Source organism: Glandiceps talaboti, chromosome 20, assembly GCF_964340395.1.
Source record: "Glandiceps talaboti chromosome 20, keGlaTala1.1, whole genome shotgun sequence".
Classification (NCBI taxonomy): Eukaryota; Metazoa; Hemichordata; class Enteropneusta; family Spengelidae; genus Glandiceps; species Glandiceps talaboti.
This window is the reverse complement of record NC_135568.1, coordinates 4,633,748-4,661,085: the sequence shown is the minus strand read 5'-3', so window position 1 is coordinate 4,661,085 and position 27,338 is coordinate 4,633,748. Positions and strand designations below refer to the sequence as shown.

General features: G+C 35.6%; 2 protein-coding genes across 2 annotated transcripts in view; both read right to left on the bottom strand.

Moving 5' to 3' along the window:
- The window catches only part of LOC144450657 (alpha-1,6-mannosylglycoprotein 6-beta-N-acetylglucosaminyltransferase A-like), a 74,651-nt gene extending 72,309 nt beyond the window's left edge, over positions 1-2,342 (bottom strand). Inside the window, exons 1-2 of the mRNA XM_078141302.1 lie at positions 2,271-2,342; positions 1,327-1,677 (exon numbers count right to left, since the gene is read on the bottom strand). Of these exons, the coding sequence (XP_077997428.1) occupies positions 1,327-1,564 (238 nt within the window). The 5' untranslated portion in view covers positions 1,565-1,677; positions 2,271-2,342. The remainder of the gene's footprint in view (positions 1-1,326; positions 1,678-2,270) is intronic.
- Positions 2,343-5,336: 2,994 nt separating this feature from the next.
- Positions 5,337-25,412, bottom strand: LOC144450474 (importin subunit beta-1-like). The gene is made up of 23 exons (XM_078141089.1): positions 25,259-25,412; positions 25,060-25,118; positions 23,769-23,951; positions 22,799-22,849; positions 22,077-22,226; positions 21,184-21,336; positions 18,325-18,474; positions 17,851-17,961; positions 17,507-17,608; positions 16,721-16,892; positions 15,445-15,689; positions 14,631-14,761; positions 13,618-13,693; positions 13,149-13,220; positions 12,580-12,651; positions 12,099-12,246; positions 11,326-11,408; positions 10,515-10,622; positions 9,389-9,532; positions 8,715-8,823; positions 8,084-8,198; positions 7,282-7,440; positions 5,337-6,433 (listed from the first exon to the last, which is right to left on the bottom strand). Coding segments are annotated over exons 1-23 (2,655 nt in total). The 5' UTR covers positions 25,320-25,412; the 3' UTR covers positions 5,337-6,432.
- Between the last annotated feature and the right edge of the window lie 1,926 nt (positions 25,413-27,338).

The window sequence follows — 27,338 nt, the reverse complement described above, 5'->3', positions numbered from 1 at the left end:
AGCACTATAGACAACCTACAGAGCTATATATCCATCTATTTAAATCATTTCAAAAACAATTCAATATCAGAAATAACTAATGAACACCCAGGACATTATTTACATTGTATATTCATTGTCATGTTATTATCTCTTTTTCAGTTATAAACCTCTCTACTTATTTCTGGAAGTTGTATTTATAGCATTGTCATTTTTATAAACAGTAGTATTGTCACCTTTCAATTGTCTATTATTGGGATAACAAAGATGTATTGTATTGTATTTTATTGTATTCGGTCGGTCAGCATGTCCTCATTAAAAGCAAATTTGCTACACCACTCATGTATAGTGACTTCTTGTAATGCACCAAAAATGTGTGTTCCCTTACTGTTTGGTGTCTCACATTAAAACTGTTTGATGTCTCACATTAAAACTGTGATGTGTCACATTAAAACTGTGTGATGTCTCACATTAAAACTGTGTGATGTTTCACATTAAAACTGTTTGGTGTCTCACATTAAAACTACATGTATGATGTATCACATTAAAACTGTATAATGTCTCACATTAAAACTGTGGGGTGCTGGTCTTTTCGGGACCTGACCGATTCGGCCTGGTCGATTCGATACCACTTTTTTGTTACCCTGGTCGTTTCGGTACCACTACAAACATCATTAGAGTTTGATTTTTCTTATGTTTTTCGTTCATTATTCTAAAGCACAACCAAGTTTCTACTTAGAACATTTTAGTTGTGTTTTTTGTATTTTTCAGATGATCTACGCCTCGAAAACTGGGGCCAGGGTAACGATCATAGTTTTCGCTGCGTAGATCGAAGGTACGTAATTTTATGATCTGAAAACAGAGAATTTTCAAGTATAGCATAAAAAGACAATATATTAAAAATAAATATTTCTCACATAAATTTCCTTAATATTGATTCTCTGGGTCACAAATTTACGACAAACGTTCTTTTGCGCCATGTTCACCCTATACTTCCAATGCTGACTGTCATTAGTTTTATATAGTGTGGGAATGCTGCACTATGTACACACTTTACTTTAGCATATCGTTCATAAATACTGTTTCCTCAGAATTCTGTGTAATGCTTTTCAATTTCAGTGAAATTGAATTTTTTTTCAAAAATATGTACATGACATTAGTGTTACAGGGAAACCATGGTGACGCTGGTTTTATCTGCGCTGTATTTTTCATTAACACAGAAAAGTAATTTGATCATGGATATATCAGTGTAATAAATATATCCATATTTTTATCAATCCCGCATAACGAAAGCCCTCAAAAATAGTTCTAAAATTTGGCATAAAAGTTAGTTATCAGTCCACTTACCATAACTTGAAAACCCTTCGGATATCTTCCCTTGAGAATTTTCTTGAGCTAACGCTTGCACGTATTGTTTACTCTTGTCTAATATTTCGGATTTCAGTCTTTCGCTCTCCTTCGTTGCTTGGCCCCCGTCGTCTCGAAACAAGGCATAGTTTGTAAAAGTATATATCCACAGAAAAGAGAAAAACATTAGAAAAATGCCCATTTTCCTGGACGTTAAAATGTAACGTTGCCGCTTCATGGTGAGTATCCTTTAGGTTTAGTAGTTGCAAGATTGGTTTAGGTTCTAGTAGTTTTAGAGTGGCGACGTCAGGGTTTGTAAGACTCCACCTGTTGATGTTTTGTCGTCAGCACCTGTAACGAGAGAGGTCGGGCACAAGCATTATATTTGCAAGGAACTGACGCCGATTATTCCTATTGATATACATTAAACATGACAAATTGCAGTACATGTATTGAGGGCGATTCGATTCAGAATTTTGACGACTCAACTGTCAAAATAGTAGATAATCAACGTCTTTCGCGAAACCGTCGCCTCATCAGCGTCCTGAACGGCGACTTTACGACGAGCACGAATTCCGCGAAAAACGACACAAAAATATAATCTTCTGGGAATACATCAGCGTTCTTCTTACTGTACCATCATAATAATGGACGTCTTCGAGTGAATTTCAACTGCAATTTCACTTATGAAAGGATACTACACAGTGCACATTCAGCCGGCCAAGGCAACGTTCTTGTTGCTCGTAAAGACTTACATGTATCTGTTTGTATTCTATTGACCCGGTCGTCTGTCCAACTCCGAGTTGTTGTGTACGAGATCAAGGATATATTGTAGAGAAGCAACTAGAATAGACTGCACTTGTATGACTACATTGATGCGAAGTTGGCTCCAAACCACCCCATAGACGCAAAAATTATCTAACTAAAGAAATTACTCAAATTACCTCTGAAATTGTCATGAATGAAAACGTACGGCCAATGTCCATCGTTGTTGGTCTTGCTCTTTCGCCATTACACTATCTTGTGCCCCTCAACTAGCCTATCAATCAATATTCATTTCCTGCCGCGTAACTTACTGTAAATTTTACCCAACTCCAAGATCCATTTAAGAAAATTATCTCTCTAGAGGGCGCTGTGACAAGGAGGCGGTGTCCGGTAGTGCACAATGTATCGCATCACGCTCTATGTCTTACAGGTACTAGGAAAGACGTACTGTACACTGGGGTGGTGCATTAGGGATAATAAACAAAGTTAGGAGTTTCACACCTCTTGAAATAATAGCTTCAGCATTAACAAATAACATGAAGACATTTATTTATCGTCATGATAGCGGACACACACGATGAGATGTAGCCGTGCTCGCCTTTCACTCGCGTTTACACTGCTAGTGTCATTGTCACAGACCAGTTTCTGGTTTGATTTGAGAGTCGCACTACCAGAATTATTATGATGATAAACGCGGTTATTTCACGTCTACATATGCATGTTTCAATAAAAATACTTCAGGCAGAATGAGGATTGGGTATTTATTTTGGAATTTTAATTTTGACTTTCTGTTATCTATTTTGAATTTTTATTTTCTTACACTTTTTTGATATTTTGGTAACAAAATGCAACATTTAGAAAAAAACTTGGATAAAAATTACTGTTTTGCAGAATTTTCATTTGTAAAGTGTAAGTTTTGAAAGAGGTATTCATTCAAAATTATGATGTAAAGTGTACACATCCCTCACCTTGTCTACTCTTTTTGGGAGTTTTGACATTAACAAGTACAAATTTGTAAGATAAAAATGTTAAGTATATGTAATAAGCAGAATAGTACAGATACCTTAGACCTTAGGTTGGTATCCACGCACTGCTGTAGCCTACACCAGATCCGCCGGGGCACCAGAGTGAGTCATGGAAAATATAATATCTACGTTTATAATAATTTGTTGGTGTGGTAATTTATGTAGATTAACGAAGGGAATAAGGTGAAGGTACTGTGTACATTGTGGGCGGGCGTTTTCATAGCGACTCTGTCAATAAACTGGATATTGCGGTATAATTGGTTGCAACAAGAATTTATTGCAGACGGGGGTAGTGACTACCATACCACTGCCAGATCTCATTCACTGTACAGCGCCCCCAACGACAACTCTTTAGGTAACAAACATTCCCTCATAAAGAATCGTATCAGCCACCCATGTACAATTGTACGAGTTTTCATTTTGACCCGAATGTTCATCATGGAAGTATTAAGATTCCCATACACATTCTCTTCTTCCACTTTTGATTGAGAAACATCTGCAGCAAATACGGATCATTCTGTCAGATCCAGTCGGACACTGAAGGACAAGTGATTTGTTTGAAACATGTCTCTCTCAAATCACGAGTGGAAGAGAACTTGTATACGAATAAGCTTAGATGTTCAATGATTATTTTTGAGTGCAATGCCAGGGTCGATTAAGCTCAGAAACAAAAAATAAAGCTACCTTCTCCCAAAAGTTCATTGGGTGTGCGCCCAGCAGGTCGCAAACATCTACCCTTTTGTTTTTCGGCGAAATAGGACAGAATTATAATTTTGGCCGTTGGAGGCGCTATACAACGACGTTAAAGGTGCAGGTTGCCATGCCTTAGGTCGGGGATACGATTTTAGTATCATGGTCCACTTGCTGCTCATTTAATATCTATGAATTTCATACAATATAACACAACAATGCCAGAGTTATGAAAAGTATTACTTTTATTGATACAAAGCATTACATCAACTCCCAGAGAATGGTGCACATCATTATGATAAATCAAGGTTTGCCATAGTAACTGTCTACATAAACATACTCTTCCATTGGTGATCACTACCTGCAAAAATGTTCATAGCTACATGTTATGCAAAGTACAAAAATGAAATTATTTTTCATAACTAAACAGCCATGCAAAGTAACAGCACTGTTGTAAAATAAATGTTTTGTTTGCTTATTCTACAATTCAAAAATTCAACGTTCATCCTACGAACCATTTTTGGGTGCTTTCCTGGAGTATTATTATTAATTCTGAAAGTATTCTTCAGTTTCACACATTTACACAAAGTATCCAAGTTCTGCATTGAGCAACATAAATATTGGCAAGGAACAATTGTACAACATCGAAGCAGATATCTACCCCCTTATTGTCCAGTGTCATTTCAAACTACAAACTATTGGAAGTATTTTTTTCTCTCATCGAATTAAATGTGAAAAACTATCTCTACAGTTCAGCTCTTACAGTATTTTCATACCATATGTCCCTTCGTTTTGTTGAAGTTCAAAATTGAGTAGTGCTATGCAATGTATTGGGGCTTAATAATCTTGTGAAATTTTCCTCATTGCATCTATGGAGTCACGTTTTCTCAAAGTTTCTGTGTATCTTTCACTCAAATCTCAAGCTTATTTTAACGTTTTGTGAAGAGCTAGCCTTTCAAATTTCAAAAAATAACGAAAGAAATTTTCTTTTGTTCACGAGAACATCTCAATTACTAGGCTTTTGTACCCGATTGTCCTATAAATACTCAGAATACATGTGGAGCTATGTCCAACAGTCAAATTAAAGTCAGATCTGAATAAAATTAACATTGCCATTAACAGTGCACCTGTTTAACAGCCAATCAGCTGCTACTATTTAAGGTAAGAATAAATGGGCTGTCTGATTGTCCAATAAACAATCAGAATATACCTGTGCAACATTACATGCAGTACCCTTTGTAAGATGATGTATATATCAGATAACTTGATTTAGTGGTTTGAAATGTTATGTATCTTTGTGTGCATGTATGTATTATTGTGTATGTATGTATGTATGTATGTATGTATGTATGTATGTATGCATGCATGCATGCATGTGTGTGTGTGCGTGCGTGCTCGTATGTATGTATGTATGTGTGTGTGTATGTATGTATGTATGTATGTATGTATGTATGTCTGTATGTATGTATGTATGTATGTATGTATGTATGTATGTATGTATGTATGTATGTATGTATGTATATATGCATGTATATATGCATGTATTATTATGTGTCTGCATGCATACATATGTCATGATAAACCTATAGATATTGTAAAAGTTCTAAACATAGCAGTCTCCAGGAGTTGATGTAATGCACACCAGTCTGTTTGTCTCAACTACATAAAGGTGATGAGGTGTAATTTTTTTGGTTTCTTTTTGTTTTTTTGTTGAACCCAGTCTGTTGACATGGTAAAGAAATAATTATCAGAGATCAGAGTTACTGGACAAAAGATTCATTAATATACAGACAAGATGTTGTGGTGCATCTTGCTAAATGTCTCAGAACAGTACCTCCTTTATACACAATACAAAAGACAACCTTTCTCTTTTTTTTCTTTTGTGCAGGGAGATGTTACATCTGTTTTCATGTCTCAACTCTTAAACTGATTACCTGGAATGACTTTTCTGTCTTTTGAAATTGACTTTTGTTACTTTTTTTTATACAAAACATTTTAGATGTCAAGTGACTATATACAAGAAATGCATCTACTTTTTGCTACACCCAGGCTCTATTTGTTGACATGACCTTTCAACTCTGACCTCATTACAGTTCAGTTGTTGACTGCGAGGGCAGCAGCAACAACAGACTTGACCGACTACTAAAAATAACAGAAAATGAAAATAATCTAAATCTTTTGCAAATATATTCACAATCATCCACTCTTTCATTCATGAGAAAGGATGGATTGCCTGTTGGTGAAACTTCCACCGACACAGGCAAAGATTGATTTCTGAAGTGTTCTCTATCCAAGCAGCAGCAAGTCAGTCAAAATACGGCCATCACATTCTGAGAACTGTGTGCCAAATTCTGTGACGAACCACTTTTGTAAATGTAATTTTGGGGCAGAAGTTTTTTGGGTGGGGCTGACTTGTGACAGCGTCTTGGATAGAGTAATCATAATGTGAACATGTAGAATACATGTTGATGAGCACTCTCATACTCTCTCTCTCTCTCACTCTCCCATCCATCACACAACATAGCCAGCTTTGTATGGAGTTATTCAGTATCCATTAGTGTGGCTAACTTGAGGGGAGCTGACAGCTGGACATACAGCTCTGGTTCTGGACATCCAATGGTGCATTTCTATTTGAATAAAAAGGAAACAAAACAGCACTGTTAATGGTTTAATTCCATAGACAGACCAAGACCATGTTTAAATAACATTTTCAAAGATACATTGTCAAAACTTTTAAAACCATTTCCACAGAAACATTGCTGGGGCAACAAATTGAAAATAATGCTCTTTCATATACGCACGCTCACATGAAGTACATCATTCACTTGGTCAGTGTTGTTAAAGTGGCCATATGGATGAGGATTTGATATTTTTTGGGATCTTTAATTTACAAAACAATTTTATCATTGCTTCCTACTTGAAAAATCAATATGAAACAACATATGCCAAGTCTACGTTTGTAACTCAATAAATTGCAAAAGTTTAATAAACGTGTGAAATCTTTGTTATTGTACGTACAATAACAAACTTGTTAGGGATGTTTTAGCTTTTTGTAAAGTATTCAGTTACAAAAGTAGACTTGGCATATGTTTTTTCATATTGATTTTTCAAGTAGGAAGCCATGATAAAATTGTTTTGTAAATTAAAAATGCAAAATAAATACCCAATCCTCATCCATATGGCCACTTTAACAAAACTGTTTTCAAATTTGTTCATTTTCACCTGTTCACTGAAAAATTAACTTTTGGCAGCATTTTCAAATTGTTGCGTTTTCATATATGTTTTTGCATTGCTGTGTAAACAGGGGTTGGCAGTTCAAAACACCAATTTAACCCTTACAATACATAATTTATCCTTTTTAAATAAATCATACCAGTTTCATCTTCATGAGCAACTAAACAATTTTCAGATTCTTTGCAAACTGCAAACATGACAACACAGATAAATGCAATCTAATATTTTGTGAAATACTTACCATTGAGGAACCTTCAATTTTCGTATTTCCTTTGTGGCCCAAGTTGCTAGTGTTTTCGTCTTGTTCGTCTTAGAGCGTCGACCTTCCTGAAGTAATTCCTGTATACTAGGTTTTTCTACCAATGGCAACATGCTAGCAGTAAAGGCTGTACACAAATCTCTGTAAAATAAATAACAATTCTTATGGTTACCAAATAAGGAATTTGAAACTCCACCATTTTGAATGTGTATCAGTTACCAAATAAGGAATTTGAAACTCCACCATTTTGAATGCGTATCAGTTACCAAATAAGGAATTTGAAACTCCACCATTTTGAATGTGCATCAGTTACCAAATAAGGAATTTGCAAATCTACTATTCTGAAGGTTGCATCATGGGTTACCAAATAAGGAATATGCTTAATGGCCATCTTGAATATTGCACTCTGGGAAATGTCCATGATGGAAAGCTATTTTTCTATTGATAAGTGAGAACCAATCACACTTCACAATCTATCATACTATTTGTAATCATAAATAATCTAGATCTGATTACTTCCTTTCACGAAGACTGCTTTTTATCACTCTAGTTTCGTCATTATTTTCAACGACAAATAATATGACGGCATTCCATTATTAAGTTTATCCAAAACAGCAAATTTTTTACACATGAAACTGCGTTCACATGATTATGTACAATATAATACTTTTTTTCATATGTACAGGTATGAAATAATGTTACCACATAATTGGTGTTTATTGTAGCCCATTCTACAGTGTTGAGTTTACAATGACGCTGACTTCTTGTTGCTAGGTTTACTTACCCGATGAGACCAGCTGCAGCTGACGTATTACTATCAGAATGGTCTTCATCTTGTGCGATATGTTCAATAAAATCAATCATGTGCATGACATGCGGCTGGATTAGTTGTACATCTTCTGTAATACAACAATAAAACAACAAAAGTAAACAACAATAAAACAACAAAAGTAAACAACAATAAAACAACAAAAGTAAACAACAAACGTACACAATAGTCCAGTCACACTTAATTTCTGCCTTTAGTAAACTAGCACTTGCGATCACTGCTACCAATTTGCATATGATTTTGGGTTATAAAATAGCACCTTGGTAATTTATTCAACTTTGGAATCTTGTAAAGAGGCCCTACTGCACTTGACATGTGTCTAGTCAATGTGGGCATTTCCTGCAAGCCAAGGGTCTATGAAAATCTCTGGTGATGACATCACAACTACCATCACATCTTAACTTCAATCAACCTTTTATCATTGAAGGTGCGAAAGTTTTCAAAATTTGCTTCGTAGCATGAAAATGAAGTTCAACAATAGCATCAACACCAGATCCACTAAAAGAATGAAGTTTGTGTGACATTGTGTGATCGTCCCTAAATTTAGCATTAAGATTGTAACCGTGATATGAAGACTGTTACTTACGATTGACAGGCTTGTCGGCATCTCCTTTGAGTCCCTGAACAATACCAGTATAGGCCTCTAAACAACCTTCCCTTAGTTCATTGAGATAGTCTATCATATCATAGTCAGACTGAAATAAAACAGTGAAAAATTTAGTCAATCATATCAAAGTCAGACTGATATAAAACAGTGGAAAGCTTACAAATTCTCAGAACCTGAAATAAAATATTACTGATTAAGTGCATAATAAAAATAACGGAAAATTTGATTTCTTGGTTGACACCTTAAATTCTGCTTCACATGCTAAAGGCACACGCGAGAGCAAGAAGAGTTCCTTGTTCTATTCTGACCCTTTAGTATAAGATATAATTGCAAGTACCAAGAATTAGTTTACATCTCTTCTGAGTTCCTGAAAAGTACCAGTATGTATACACTTCTAAACGCCCTCTCCCTTAGTTCATTGAGATCAATCATATTATAATCGGACTGAAATACAATTGAAATCACGATACCTCAAACAAAATATTGCCAGTCTCAATAAAAAACGTTACTATACACACATTAATGTTTTCTTGTCTGGCTCAATAGAAATCATACTAACAGTACTAGATTTTAGACAAATAGATAGATAGATGTGGATCCTTCCTAATATCCTTTTAGGGTGCTAAAATGAAAAAAGTGTGGCATTTATTTACCTTTTCTACATTTGCTTGTGTTGCTTGTTGCAGCGTTGTCATGACAACTCCTAAATATTTATTAAATTCTGGTCCAATGGCCAAGGCTATGTCCCCAAAGACTGATAGGATCTGTGGTTTTACTGACCTATGTACAACCTCATTCTGAAATAAAACACATTAATTCCATATGTTTGTTGACTGAGATTCATTCATGATTTGTGTTTTTCAGATCTGTTCATCTGAGTTATTCATCGCTGAACAAAACATACAAGCTGAGTAATACAACATCAGTGTGCCCTCTAAGCCAATTTGACATGCCACTGACGCACACAATATCATGACGTGCCAAAATTTGGTATTCCCCTATCTCTTACTATGTGGTGACTCACAAGAAATGCCAGTTTTTTATCATTTTGACTCACAACAACAACATTTGGCTATCATTAGAGGGCACACTGTACACCATGGTTAAAACACTCAAAAGTTGTAACATTTCTAGCTGTTTTGATTTATATTCCAGACTCCAGTATTTGTTTGCAGTCAATTGATTAAAGTTTCCAGCTAGGAATAATTTGTATTACCATACATCAAATCAACAAATTATCAACATCACATTACATTAAGTCTGATAGACTACCACATTATACATTTGGTAGTCTAGTTATGTCTATGTACCCTGGACTACTGCTACTTTGGTAGTCTACATTTAGATACAATGTTTACTAATCTAGTCTAGCTGAAATATCTATATAACCCTGGACGACTGATAATTTGGTAGTCTAGATGCAATGTCTATACAACCCTGGACTACTACTAATTTGGTAGCCTAGATGAAATATCTATATAACCCTGGACAACTAATTTGGTTGTCTACATGCAATATCTATATAACCCTGGACTACTGCTAATTTGGTAGCCTAGATGAAATATCTATATAGCCCTGGACAACTAATTTGGTTGTCTACATGCAATATCTATATAACCCTGGACTACTGCTAATTTGGTAGCCTAGATAAAATATCTATATAGCCCTGGATGACTGATAATTTGGTTGTCTACATGCAATGTTTATATAACCCTTGACTACTAATTTTGAGAACTGCAAAACAGTATGAGAGACCACACAATATAAAGTGATACTTACACTAAGATTTTCTAGCAATGAGTACATGAGTTCATCACAGAATGGTAAAAGATTATTTCCTAAAGCTCGACTTAAATCCCCCACTAGTCCAATTGCAGCAAGACACACCTGGAATAAATAGAAGAGATAGATATTGCAAGTACCTATATTCAAAGACCAGTTCCAAGATACAGCTCACGAAATAACACCGGAGTGTTTGCTTGCTTGTGGCAATCAGGAATGAGACAAGGTTCATACAGACATACATTATAATTTGGGTTTGTAAGGCCAAAAAAAATATATATATCTGGTTCTGGTCAGGGTAAACTTTCTAAAGTGGTGTGACGATGCAATTTTTTTTTTTTTTTTGCAAATTAGTAAATACACATTTTTTTGACACTTTACATACTCTGTTCTATCATATTTATCTCTTGAAAAACTTCCTTTTTCTTCGAAGCAGTCTTGGCATGTAGGGTAGATTTCAACTGCTTATTCTCCTGATATCAGGAATAAATAAGGAACGAGAAAGCAAAAATTATCAAAAAAAAAGGATCGACGCGGGGGTATTCAGGGCACGCGCGCTGACCAGAACCAGATATATATATTTTTTTGACCGAACTTGTCAACACCATGGGATCTCGGATCCCACAACCCTGTTTACTAATTTGAACACAAGTTATAACAATCGAGTATCATTGCTACTTTCATGTTTATTAACTGAAACTTTATTTTACAATACGACTGATTTCCAGAGATATAAACAAACTAATACAAGCATCACATCAACATGCATCTCAGACAGCTCACCTCACTTCACTTCTTTTCAACTTACCTGATATTCAGCATAATTTTTTAACCCCATCACTAAAAATGGTTTGAATGCTTCCATATATTTCAAAAATTCATTCCCAATAACTGAAATGAAAGTATGTTTGATTGTTATTTTTGTGTATCGCATGAAAATTAAAGTTACACAACTTCAGTTCCTGAACAAAATTGAAGTACAACCTGTGACAGGCAAGCATTACCAAGAGTAACTTGTTACAAACAGGGAAAGTAAACAACTACTTGGATTACTATCACTTGGCACAGCATGTTGGAAGTAAAGAAACTGCATATTAAATTCCATCATTAGATAAGAAGTTGTATGGCCACTTTACATAATAGTTCACATTCACAAATGAATTCAAGTTTCAATGGCATTTCGTCTAATTTTTAATATATCTGTATGTTTGATGAGATCATTGACGGTCTCAAGGGAAAGAAATAGTTATACCTGCTTGAGTATGTAACACTAATTTCAGCTACCCTGAATAAATACAGCCTGTGTCATGTTAGTATTTCATGAACTGCAGATATCAAAATATTGGCGCCCCACATGTCAGCACCTAGCTACATTGTATCAAAACAGTTGATTTCATTCTAAGTTAATGTGGCAAGAAACTGCAATCTTGCTATCTTAAAGTACATGTACAGTTTCTTAATGGTTTCTGTGTGGTTGTATCAAACAGAGCCAGTTCAACACTACCATGAGACGGGTGGTATATTCTACAAGAAGATGTCAGCTAGGAAGCCGATTGTCAGATACACATTATTGGTTTGTACCTTCTATTAATGTTCCCACAGCCATGAGAGCGTCTTCTTGTACACCACCTGACCTACCATTACTGGTATTAAACATTTGTAACAAAACCATCATCACTGTGTCAGATATCTGGAGGGCATCGATTAATTCCATTTTCCGTAGAACACTCTGTGAAACACACAAAAAAGAGTTAATTACCAAAATGCCTTCTGAAATTCTGTGTGACTGAGAAAATATGAGTGAACTGAATGAGGATTCTAGGGTTTGACAATGTTGCAAGAAATTAGAATAACATTTCAGGTTTGAAAATGGCTGTTACAGCAAACAGCCAGGCACTGCAGGGGAATAGAAGAGCAAAAATCTACAAGTTCCCAATGAAATTATAACACAGCATAAGGGAAATTATACTAGTTTTGGCCAATTCTCCCCTTTTTGTTACTCGGATTCCCAAACCTTAGCAAAGAAAGTAACAAATCAAGAATTGTCAAAGTCTGTACTTACCTGCAGTGTAGCACATAGCAATGACTGCAGATCACTATATTGCATTCTTTCTGATGTTGTCTGTGACTGTGACTGAAATATAAAACAGTTTTTATTTAGTCTTACTCTGTGGGACACATTTCAAATTTCTCCGTTTTGTGTTCAGCACTAAATGGAATGATACGGATTACAATACTACTCTAATTCTTACAAAGGTTATACAAACTTGCCAAACATGAAAGTTTTTTGGTTTAGAAAGACAGACATATACTTCAACTATTGTTTAGAACTTCAACTATTGTTTAGACACGATGACACAAGCTATTGAATGGAGGTTGGTTTAATTCTGCACACAGTAGGGTAGTGTTTCTGATGATTTTATACTGTACATTTTGGAGACATCCAGAATTTACGCTATTTTGATTATACCCACACAACAGAAGCGTCACTATCACCCACTTGTGTAATCTACCACACCAGGCAACAGTTTTAGTTTGTGTTTATCTTAGTAAACCGAGACCTTGAAAAAAGTAATGTCCCATGAGTGAAACACCAAGCCTACTTCATTTTAGCTATAAAAGAACACTTACTTCCATTTGTATAACACTTTGTATTCTTTCAAGTACCACCAATATTGTTTTTTGAACAGTGGGATAACAATCCTGTGGAGAAAGAAGAAAATCATTTGTCATGAATAATGTACAGCACAAAAAAGGGTGTTTCTGCAGCTATTGGATAAAATTGATTTTGTTGATAAATTTTGACTTGTATGGGTTAAGTTCAAAGTCAAATATACAAACACAAACACAAACACACATACCAATACCAATACCAATGCCAATACAAATACAATTACACATATACGAATACGAATACGAATACGAATACGAATACACAAACAAAAACAAAAACAAAAACAAAAACAAATACAAATACAAATACAAATACAAATACAAATACAAATACAAATACAAATACAAATACAAATTCAAAGATCATAGAACAGATCTCAAATAGCTTTACCTCAGTTCAGTTTTGCTATAAAAAATTCAAACTTACCTTAGCACTATTTTTCACTAGTTCCATTACCGCTTCATAAGCTGCACTTCGTAAATTATTCTGGTGAGCATCTGGTCTGTAAAGACGTAAAGAAAAAAGTCTTATCAGTCCAAATATTCTGATCACTTTTAAACCTGCACTAGCAAGCAATAACTGGATTATTATTTTTTCCATTAGACAACCGACAACAAATAAACTGAAAACTGTTAAAATACCAATAATTGTCCTAGCGTCTGTCTGTAGCTTGATTTCTGTAGTATCATTACACATCTACCATTGAGATTATTTGCATCATTGCATGACGGTGCATACTAGTAGTATTTGCACTGCAGCATACTACTGAAAACAACAATGCATACCTCAAATGAGGGTACATGAAAGTGCACAATCAGAGTATCATTTTTGCGGAAATTTGCTGTGTCGGAAAAATATAAGTAATAATAAAAGAATCCCATTCTGTGTAAGTTCCAGTGTGCGTACTTAGGAGTTTTTGTACTCATGCTTGCAGTGTTTTCTCCTCCACTTTCACTCGCCATGCCCATAAAGTATGGCTGCAGAGAACACTGCAAACACTCATACAAATATTCTAAATACACCATATTTGCACTTGCAAGTCATGGGCTTCTGTTATACAACTGCTGACATCAGACTGTGGACAAATGTTACCAAAAGGGAAAGTATACAAATTAACTGAACTAATAAATACTTGGCACAACATGTTGGAAGTACAGAGATTGTATTACACACCATGGCTTGATAGGAACAGTTTTATGGCCACTTTACATGTACAGGAAATGCTAGGGCCAAGAACTGGACATTTGTATGTGAACTAAACTATCAATAATGTAAAGTGGCCATAAAACTGTTCTTATCAAATGATGGAATGTAATGCAAGTCTCTGCACTTTCAACATGTTGTGTGAAGTGTTATTAATCCAATTCAGTTGTTTATTTTCCCTGTTTGTAACAGGTTCCATTCGTCCATGGTCTGATGTCGACAGTTGTAGTATTTACCTGTCAGTTGTGCTGAGTAATTTAGTGACAAGTTCTTCAAATGTAGAACTAAGACAGTATGTGAGTGGTTCATCACCGTCTTCTGGTACGTCACCTGCTTCGTATGCAGCTTCTGCTAAGCTTGAAATAGCCTATAGTATACAAAGTACAAGAAAGCATGAACTATGTATGGTGTATGTAGCAAGTTACCTTGAAAAAGCCTGCAACAAGAAATGTAGAAATCATTTATGTGGAAGGTAGCAACTTAGCCTGAAATAGCCACAAGCAAAAGAAACGTAGCAACACTCAATTACCTATGTAGAAGGTTGTAAAGCGGCAAATACTCTGCCTCCAAGCTGGTTTTTCTCCTTGTCATAAAGATAGAAATCGTAGTGGAAATTTTGATTCACTATCATTCAATCTGGGTGTAGAAGTAATTTGGCCTTCATCAGCTGGTATTGTACACAGTTAAATGACGTACAAATGTACAATGACACTATGAAGTTGTTGTATACCAATTTTATCTCTAGTATTTCTCATTCAAAACACTCGGCCTTCGGCAGCAGTTATTGTACACAGTTCAGGGATGTAGACTTGTTCCAATGACCACAGGAGGGCGCTGTATACTAACTAACAAGGATACATGATACAATGTTCAGGATAAAAGCTGTTTGTAATCTGTTAACTTGTTAGTCCACAGTGCTGCAGCTGTGACTGCATTAGCTCTCACGTACTACATAAGCTAGGGTGATTATAGATCCAATGCTGTGGCCAGACTAGTGAACAGATCGCAAACTGCTTTTTCCTGAACTCGCCCAATTTGTTTGCTACCTACCCAACACACATTAGCTGCTACTCTTGGTTCAGCCAACAACCCTGCTTTTAGTCCATCCAACAAAGCCTGTAAGTATGTATCATTGATGACTGCCTCTGGCAGGAGTTCACACACACGTCCAATAGTCCATGCAGTGGTGTCTCTTACCACTACACTTTCATCAGTTAATAAGAGTATTAACACAGGCATAGCTTGAACAACTAGAGGTTTCAGAATATTGGGTTCTGGTCCTTCAAGGATAGATCCTGTAAGGGCAAGAAAAAGAAAAATTTATGATATTCAAAATATTTTTTTTTCAAGGTGTAACGTAAATGTATTTAGAGGGACATAGACCAATGAATACAAGATAGTCAACCTGTAATGTACATGTATTTAGAGTGACAAAGACCAAGTATAAGGGAGGTCACCCTGTTACAACTCCAACCTAATATTGCCCATCTACACTTCAGTACTCCTATACAGATAGGCCTAATCTCGTAAGTACAACTTGCAACGTCCAGTGCAACTAAAGTATTTTCCCTGTGCCACAATAGTTCATAGCATTTTATCCAGTGTATAAGTTCACTGTTTCAATTACTTTAATTATCAGTCCAGTATGTGGTGTCTCTTAATCTGTAAACAATGTTACCAGTACAAAGCACAAGTTAGTCATAAAACAACTAAAAAGTAAACAAAACTGTCATAATATTCTATGTCTCACTTTAATCACAGTTGTGGCACTCTTATTACACTGTTTTTTGCTGTTTGTTAGCTGACAACATTGATGAGTTTGTAATAAAAACTGCACACAGTCCAACAACAAAAGTGATGCACCAATTGGGAGACATGGACTTTAGTAAAAAGGTTGGGTTTGATAAAAGAGCAAGTCCGGTTGTCTATGTTGACTACAGTTAGAAAGGCCACATGCTAGTAATTAAACGAGTAATATTTTACTTGATATTATGGCAAGCAAGTAAAATCAATCAATCAATCAATCAAAAGAATTTGTATAGAGCCAAAATCCAATACAACATAATGTTCTATGGTGCTGAACAGGAACAACAGTAGATCGTTTTAAAAAGTTAGAAAACTCTTGTAAACAGATATGTCTTGATGTCTTTCTTGAATTTATCAACATTTCACAAAGAATGAAGTTCAAGTGGTATACAGTTCCATAAGAGGAGTGCTACTCGCGAGAACACACGCCCACCTTCTGACGTTGGTGGTAAAAGTGACTCTTGCCACCAAACTAAAGTCATATGGCTGAGTGGTATTATATTTACGAAAGATGACTCACCAAAGGCCATGACAGCAGCCTCCCTGTAATGCCAATCGGCATGTTTGATGTTAATTTTCACAAATGGTAATATATGAGGGACAACGTCATCTTCACAACAAGTTGCTAACAGCATCAAACAAACACCTGCAGCTTTGCATGGATTCCATTCATCATCATCATCCCCTTCTTCCTATAACATTAAATAGAATTGACATATGTTTAGGATTACAAAATTTCATTTTATCAGCTAGTTTTTATCCTTTTCCCATTCTTGTTTTACTAGTGAACTTTACTATTTTTCTCTTTACTTTTGTCAGCATATTGTAGCTCCACTTGTACTGATTTTATTTCTATCAATTTACAAATTTTACACTCTACTGTAAGTTTATTCTGATTCCTGAGGAAGGTCTTCTGTGTAAGAATGAACATTGAATAAAGTGTTTTGTATTCACCAATTGAGTCTGGCTACTTGTATTTTACCAAACTATTTGTCAAACGTCAAATCCTGGGCTCAATCAACTACAACAAAGTGCAACTAAACTATAGTTGAATTGATACAGTAATCTGTTACAAAAGTCAGGATTTGCCATTTTAATTTACTTTGTTGAGTCTTTGAATCATTGTAAAGAATTACTTGGCCAACTAAATTTCACAGTGAATGTCATGTGACTTAGGGCAATATTTCAAAATTGCAGTTTGTCTTTCTAAGAGTGTCCAGGGCGGAATAAAACATACTGCACAGATGCCTAACCAGACAATCTACCAACTGCAGTTTACTTATGTTTACTTATTAGTGATACTTACCTGTTTTGTCAGGGTTTGAGTCAGCAGTGGTACCAGATACTGTAAAGCTCCCTTGCCATAGAATCTACTAGTATGTTCTGGTGGACGACCCTGTTCTGATGCCTGTAAACCAATCAAAACACACTAAGCATACATATATCTACAAAATGTAACAATTCAGCTTATAATGCAGATTAACTGACCAATGAGTATCCATAGTTTGGTGCATCAAGAAATTACTACCAAACTAGAGTGACTATAGAGTTTCAATACTAGGTGGCACTGTATTTTATACGTTTCACACAATGTCTTGTTATGAAATATACAAACAAAATGTCCTGACTTTCAGAGAATCTGTACACTACCTCTGATTGTTCTATGGCTAGATCCATTTCTTCATCACAAACTGTAGACCAGAATTCAATGCCTTGGAGTGCTACCTCGTCCTCTTCACTCTTCATAGCTTCAAGAGTTATCTGAAAAAAATTCCACAGGAAATCTAATGAACACAGTGTTTTAGGTCACTAAGCAGGTAAAATCTATGCGAGTTCCTCTGGCATTTTTACCAGGGTTCCCTATCTGTGCTTATTTATAAGATATTTGGAAGATATACTAGTCAAATTTACTCAATAATTTGATTTTTCACATGAATATGAAATTGAAGAAAGCAAAGTGACACATGTACGTGTTGAAACCAAATCCCTTGAACGCAAGTCAAGTTCATACAAGCTAAGCTAACATCAACTTATACAGATTCTGTGAATTCATCTTGATATGTGCCCACTTTTTCTTTGAGCTTGTTTTGAATATCACCCCAAAAATATAATTTGTGTACTTACAGCAAATAAAGCTGGTCCCATGTATGTCTCCATATGTTGGTAGTAGAGTGACATAATTTTCACAAGACATTGTAGAGCAGCCACTTTGACATGTGTATCTGTACATTGTGTACCTTCACATACAACTTGCATGATGAAATGACGCTCAGCCTGTAAAAAAAAAGCAATACGGATTAATACTTCAATTCCTACATAAACAACATCTCCTACATAGAAGCTGAATTAATTATTTTATTTCATTTCTAGGACCACTGGGAGCAAGTCCCATTTGCAGGCTCCACAAAAACACAGCAAATATTCCACAATAATCTATGAATCTGGGATCCATGGATAGCATCTGCGATTGAATTGTAGGCCTTCAAATCTAGGTTGTTATGGCAACAGAAGCTTCCTGACAATTATGTCAGTCATCTCCATTTTAGTTGCTAAAAAATATTGATTAATTTGTATTCTTTTGTTTTATGAACATGTAAATTGGCTTTTCTGTGAGTGTGGACATGTTTTTGAGTCATGGGGTAAAAAGTTATTTTTTGACAAATATGGCTTCCGTTGTGTCAATGATAAATATGGCTGTCATCTGTCAATGACAAATATGGCTGCCATTCTGTCAATATGTTGTTATGAAATAAAGTGACATATGATTATCATGTCTCCTTGAGTCAAGTGTGAATGAAATTGACTACTGCATGTCATGGATATGGCTATGCACAGCTGGACAGAACCCCCATTCTAATAACACAAAACAAATACAAATTCTCCACACTGAATAAAAATATTATTGATCAATATGGGTATGTCTGGGTAAATAAGTGACAAAATGTTGACGTGTAAGCCAAGCTTGAATGCATTGAATTAATCTATATTCACTGACTAAAGATATTACAGACAACAAAGGTTATCACAGGTCAGCTGAGGTCATACAGGTCAACATTCCATTTATACCCAAGCCTCAGCCAGGAAACTAGGTAATCAAAAATTCTTTTGAAACTCTTTCGGGGCAACTCAACCGTTTGATGTCAAGTGGAAAATTACAGAACCAAAACTCTCATATGTTAGAAAGAGAGATCAACATTTCAAACATAGCAATTGTTTTTTATTCTTTGTCAACACATTTACACAAACTATGTCAAGGCTAATCATTGAATGGTGGTAATAATCCCATAAAATGAAGTCAACAAACAGTAATCTGACTTTATTTTAGTACATAAATCAAAAGTTGAAATGTTTTCAAGTATCTGAAGTGAAATCACACTGGGGCGAAAACTAAAACATTTTGAGTACAAAATGTCGCAGATATTCAGAGTGCATTCGGGTAAAAGACAGTAAATTTTCAAAATGACACAAAGTGGTCTTCTTGAGAGTTACTACATAGTAAAGGAAAAGAAGGACACTAAATTGTAGTAAGACGTCACAAAGAAATTGCTGTCAGCAGCATGTCAAACTAGCTTGTTGACATTACAATTGGCCCATGTACATTAAGTGCTTTTGTTTGATGTGTCTTTATATTATTGTCATCATCTGTCAACTGAATGTGACCTCTTCAGCAACCATGTGAACGTTTGACCCTAGCCACAGTGAACAAACAATTGTACCATAAATGGATATACACAAATACATGACAAACTATATTCATACATTAGCTATTACATTGATCTGTTAGATGTGACATGTCATGTTACCACTCAGCTATCAATTTACTAAAACTGATTAGAGCTGAAACACAATGCATCCTACACTTAGTCTATCACACAGGAAGGTGAGGGTTTAGAGAAGACTGTCATCTTTTACATCAACCTCAAGCTATTCTTCATATCTAAATTCAATTTTAATTTTACTACTCTGAGCTCAATAGAAATGGTAGTCCCACGTTCAGAGAGTACTACGGTAATTCTTGCTATGGGGATCCTTTAGAAGCTGGTCGCCCACTCAGGCTACCACTGTGACAATTTAGCATTTACAGACATTAAAAAAATATTGATAATGCACATATTTCAAATGAGAGTCATGTTTCAGTCCAGGACTATGTGTATGGGACTGTTATTGAACATGAAAGTTCACTGGGAGTACGGAAGGAAGATAATTTCAAGCCCTGCCACTTACCAAAGACAATTATGACATCACCATTTATTGACGTGACACAACATAGCTAAAATCAAGCAGGGAGTGTGTGTGGGTGTTACACTTTGATATTCAGTGTCACTTCACAAAGCTAACAAAGAATAATCCAATCCAGTACCCACAATAGACCAGATTAATGAAAGAACAGATGACCTTAACACATAGTGAACACACCCTTCATGTATTTCAAAGCCTGGGTGCATTGTAAGTAATGGTCATTTTTATCAGATGTGTGCAATGTTTCAAAAATATCAACTTCCTTATATAAGTCAGGTACTTTCCTATCATATTGAGAATTGATATGTTCAAATGAGCACTACATTATACAATTGTTACAGCAAAAATAATGTTACTTTAGTATTGCACACATGGCGAGTGTTTTTTTTTTAATATATAGATACAGATCTCAACTCAAGACTATCAAAAACTGTCACCACACACAATAGGATCTTTTACCTAACCACATCAAAAAGTGGTAAGCATCACTTCTTTTACAGTGCAGTAGAAACCAGCTTACACTGAAAAGAATATATATGGATTTGACCATGGTTTCCATGGTTTCCTTTCTAACTCATAATCAGCATGATTAATTGTCTGCTTCTACATCTCAATTATGTGTAGTATATCTATAATTGTTTTTATTTTGTGTTTTAAATTGTTCGAGCGTGTTACAAAACACATCACGACCCATAAGTGAAACGCCAAAACAACCCCATTTCTGGTGTAATGAAAGTAACTTACATCTTTGTCAAAGTTAGCCTTTGTAAATTCCAATGAATTGAGTAGTGCCATAGTAGCAGCCAGTCTGACTTGATTACTGGGTTCCTCCTTTCTCATACCTTGTACAATGGCTGTTAAGATTTCATTAGACTTGTGGGCAAGATGTTCCGGCTCCTGAAATCATCAAATATAATTCTCATATTAGATAATAATAATAATAATAATAATAATAATTATACTAATAACAATTTGTTTCTAGTTATGTTAGCAAAAAGAAACAGGTCAACAGTAGCACATACTAAGAATTTCAAAAGCAAAAAAATATGATGTGTATGCTATTCATATTCGAAACATAATGTATTCATAAAACACTAGTTATGTTAGCAAAAAGAAACAGGTCAACCGTAGCACATACTAAGAATTTCAAAAGCAAAAAATGTGCTATGTGTACGCTATTCATATTTGAAACATCATGTATTCAGAAAACACAGAAGTCATACAATTTTCATCATTCATATCCAAAGGCTTCACATTGCAGTACTTCCACTTTCCTGCACAAGGCCATAAATTATTGAGCAGACGAAACTTCGCTAATAAACACCCCTCCCACCATCATCACCACTACCACTCTCTCTACATACATTTCAAAAACATTCATTGAATTACAATCTTATGATGGTAATAAATACTATACTCCTGAGTCGGGGACATAGATTGTGTCTACTGACACAATTTTTGTTTTGTTTTGTGATCAAAATGATAAAATACAGGTTTTCTTGCGAGTCAGCACATGGTGAGGGATAGGGATGACAAGATGTTACAAGACATTGTGCATCATGTGTCATGTCAACTTGGCTAAGAGGACACCTTGCATGGAAATGCAAGTTCTTTTAATCCACAAATGATATACATACCATATCTTGACACATGTATCCAATAGCTTCTAATGTAGATTCTTTTAATGACTCAGTACTTGTTGGGCTGGTAACATTCTGTACCATAGTGGTTATCAAATCAGGCCATTGGTCATGTGGAATTTCAGCACACGCTATACATGCCACACACTGAAATAAATGGTAACAACAGTTCATTGACTGCTCTATCACGTTTCCAAAGCAGATTCGAAAACTTCGATGTGGCCGTCTCACCCCCCACCTCCACCCCTACATGCTTTGAAATAAGCCAATCAGTTCATTATGCACACCCACAAATTTATCTTTTATTTCATGTAATAAAAGTTCATCTACTTGGATTGTAGGACTGTCATGTTGCGATCATCGTTGTATCAATTAGAAAATACTTCCCTTTTGATTGGATATGTTTACCAACATTACATAGCTACTCTCTCATTGATTATCATGTGGAAACATTACTGACACGTTAAAAACTTCATAAGGTTCATTCTCATTGGTCAGATAATGTGAAGCATTTCATAAGGTTCACTCTCATTGGTTAGAAAACAAGTACATCTGTTGGCTGTATTGTTAATGTGTGATAAAGAACATGTTTGTTTTCCAATCAGTGACAACATTGCAATAGCTTCACGTTGCCCCAAGAAAACACTGGAGAAGTAAAATGTTTCATCCTTATAATCTGTATCTATGACATCATCTTGTACAGGACCTATTATTCCTACCTGTGCTGCAGAACTAGGTCTTTGAAGTTCTGTTCCAAGAGTTTGAAGTACCTACCAATCAAAAACATTACATTTATTAATTAATACTGTATATGTAGCTGTATCATTAATGTACAAACAATAATACGGGTTGTCGCGTAGGTCATGTCATGTGAAACAATACAGAAATAATAAGGAAATTGAACCCTAGTACTGATGCCATGCAGTGAAATATGAGAACTCTGTACCATCAGGTGTACAGCAAACTTCTGAGGTAGTGTATTCCATTTGTATTGTTCATTCTTATAACAACTGTACAGCTAAGTGACACGACAAACAATCTATGGCCTGAAAACAATGCAGTCAGTAAAACATAAAAATAATAATTTATGACTGACCATGACAGGCTGAAAAACTAAATAACAGAATATTTGTTCATCACTACTGTTATTATGTGTACAGAGTAACAACAACATATTGCATTTGTCAAATACACAATTCCTGCATAGGTACATATACAATTTTTTAGATCATAATAAAATGCATGCTCTATGCTGTCAATGAACAAATATCAGTGAAGTCATCTGCCTCAGTAAAGCATGTGCACTTTTTTCCTGTGACTGGTTCACTTAGGTGACAATTCAGACTTGACATTACAGAACTTGATAGACACATCATGGTCATGTCCAAATATATTTCAAATTTTGAGCTGTCAAAATTTATATTGTTGTTTTTTGGTGTGTTATTCTGACATGAAACCAACAATACAACACACTTCCATTCTTATGTCACAATGATTCTAGTGATGAGAGACCAACCCAGACCAACAAATTCATCTTCATACAGGTGAACAAGTACAATGTGTGGATATATATTTCAGTTTCAGTTTCACTTTCAAAAAATTTCCACAGTTTTAAGTATAGTGTTTCAATGGTTATACTAAAATGTTAATATAAACAGAGGAACTGGCCTCAATATACAGCAGACTTACATAACGTTTGATACTGTCTCTAAACTGTGCATCAATGGCCATCCATCGTTGCTGAAGGTTCACCCTAATAGTGGGATCCTTTGATGTCAGTGCATTTTTCAACTGCAGACCTGCTGCCATACGAGCCACTTGACTTTTTCCTGCATCTGCAAGGACTTCTGACAATCCCAACAAGAATGTATTCTGTAAATTGGAAATCATACCTTTGTTAATCGCGAGTACTGTCAGGGAAATGGCAATTATGAAAGGCAAAAGGGGCAAATATAACCTTAGACATTCTCAAACATGTGGAGTGGCATGTTCCGGTAGTTCCCACTACATTTGTAAATGACCAACACAAGTGTGGGGGAAAAACAAAGGCACCATATGATCAATAAACCTGATAACTACAGTTGATATCATTTTTGTGATAATCTTTGTTATTACATGATATATTTTTACTATTGAATAAAACTGACTGGTAGTACAATCAATTTTCAAACTTGTATCAGAGAATCGTTTTCAGGAAAGAAACAAGATTTATTGAAATTGAAATTCCTAGATGTCCAATGACTAAGAATATAGCCATCTAATTCTGTTCCTGACAAAAAGAGTACCCTCACCTTCTACCAGAAATGTCATCAAACTGAAATATTGATCACCCTCACTAAGTGCCAATTTCATAGCATACTAAAGATCCTGTAGTTTAAGTAAACCACCTTTAGTCAAACATACCTATATGGTCTGTGTTTGAGAGTGTCCCAAGTTAACTGTGCCACAAGGACTTTATTACAAATTGTCTATGACCGCCGGTCAGTTGTGAGTGTGTATGACTAGCGTCATGTCACAACTCACAATATTACAGACATAACTATGAATTTACACATCAAATAAATACATATCACTGATATGACCCAACAGACAAGTACATATATCCGGACTGTCTATAAAATTTGCATATAACGGTGATGTATCAGTTGCCAAAGATTAGAACATTGTTTGACTAAGAACAATAGTATACTCTCCCCGTATATGACCTTGCAAGTTGCATGGTTCACTCATTCAAAGCAACGTTATTTCTGGTTAGCCAATTTATCTTAACCCACATTCCTCTATTAATCGAGTTTTTCACCAAGTGACAGTTTAATTGAAACAATTAAAACAAAGAACTGAAGTTGACTTTAACGTCAGTACGCATTTCACAACAAATTTCGATATGAACTCGACAGGTCATGCGTAGTGGAAGAAGCCATGTTGGTTTGCACGATAACCCCGGTTCACGCAATCAGTAATTGTAGGTGACAGTACTTACAAAATCTGTTTGGGCCGCCTTTTCCAGGGACTCTTGAGCACTTTGAAGTGCACTTTGATCTGGAGAAAGAGAAAGAATAGTTTTAATTTCTTGCGAGAGATTTGAAACATGACTTTGATAAGGTGTGTGGCGACTGACTTAGACGAGAGAACATTTAGTCAAGTAACCGGCATCAGAAATCTCATTTCGTTTAACTTACCGATCGAAACTGTCGCTTCTAAGACTCTAACAAGTTCCATGGTGGCAATGGATTGGCTCATTGTACCAAATTCCAATAAATCTGGACTTCCTTCCAGAAAATTCCCCAACTACAAAATTATCGCCCTGAAGAAGTTAACTTCGGCCAACCCTGGCACATGTGCACACTGAACGAGAATATCGAAAGCCGAAATAAGTATCCCTGCGCTCAAAGTTCACGTCTTTGTAACGCTATCTTTCATTGGGCCACATGCGACTCTTAGCTTTACATGCGCTAATGTATCCAATGAAAGACCAGCTTAATACGTATACATAAATTAATGCAGTACGAACTATTTTTTGTGAGATAACGATTACTTTCAGCTGTATAGAAATTTGTCCATACTTTCAAATATTAAAAGTAAGTCTTTTGATTTTTTCGGGGACAAAATGCATCAATTTGATATTTTTTCTGTAATCTAAGCAAGTTGAAATACTTTCAGACTGAGTGAGACGATCGTTCAAAATGGCTGACTTTCCTCATTCGCGCCAAAGCGGAAATGCGTAGGACTCTCACATTTTAGACTAGGGGGATGCCAATACACATTTAGCAAGAGTCGAATCAAAGCATCTCTCAACTCTAGAAACTAGAACCCACACGGAGAGCAATAGACGTGTGTCTACCTAAGTTGAAGTTGGCCTTGGCAGCGTTGGAAAATAAACAAACAGGGTTTCATATCTCAAAATTGTTTCTTGAGGGGAACTTGCCAACTTATACAAGTGTGTAACTTTTCTTCTTGAATGTTTTGAGTTTGTTATTCTGTAATAATAGTATTAATACTAATATTCACTTTGATATTTTAAATATTGTCCTCCCCTTCCTTTTAAAAAAAAATCGATTCCTTTACTCATGCCTACCTCTATTTCCTTCGTTTATTAATCAATCTCACTTTCGATTTTGTTGTCCCAGGACTGACTGCTTTCGAAAGGAAACAATTACAAGAAGAAGGAAGTCATATTCACCACATCGTATTATAATCAGGTTGTAGAAAAATCCAGGAATACCTTTATTTTGCAACATCCATGGTACTTTAGCGTTCTCACGACTCTGTTTGACACGGTTGGGTGTTGTTATAAATATAAAATATAAAAATGATTCCACTAAATGTACACTTTGGGTAAAATGTAATCTTACTTATGAGTATTTTGCAGATAGACGCAAATATAATATAGTTGATATTTGATTAATTTGTTTACTATGACAACGAAGCCAGCTGCATCCTTTGCTATCGCTACATCACGATAAAGCCGATGTTGATTTGATCCTTAGCATATCTTTATGCATAGGAACCTAGAAATGATGTTTTCACCACCCCTGCATCTGGAATAGAGTTATAAATTTTCCAGATCAGGCTTAATTAGTAGAGGCCTGTTGTACACTGGAACGATTTTAGGAACTAAAATAATGCCAGGAGCTTGAGTTCGAGATGATACTCTTGGAACGCAGGCCACACAAAAAATGACGGGGCATCTAGATTGAAAGATCAGCCGTTGTCGGCGCTCTTCTCTTCTCTGCTATAGAATTTGGCTCAAAAAGGTTTGCTGTACACGGGCATTATAGTTTTTTGGGGGTTTTTTTTATCATTAAAACAACAATATCAGGAGTTTGTAAGTGTTCTAAATCGCCAGGAGCGTCCCTTAGTTTGTGGAAAGGCAAGGTGGAAAGGGACCGCAGGGTTGGATAAAATGACTTTCTGGGTTCCCTAAGAAATAAAGAAATGTGGCCCCATCTTTGTATACATTGATGGAATCAGATGTAACTTTAGTTTAATAGCTATTAGACAAAGGCCGTCACATGAGATTTTGGTGACGATCTGATTCCGGAATGTGGCGTTATTATTAGCATTAACAATCCAAATGTTGAGGGCGCCCTTCTTTTCTGTATTGTAGTTAAGTGCCTTTTCATCGCGTGCGCCTTGTGTTGGCGCGCTACCACACGACACGCACACTTTCAAGTTTAGTTTTATTACAATAGAAGTTGACCAGTTCCGAAGTGTAATAACTGAATAGCATTAATTAAGCAATAATCTGAAATATCAAGA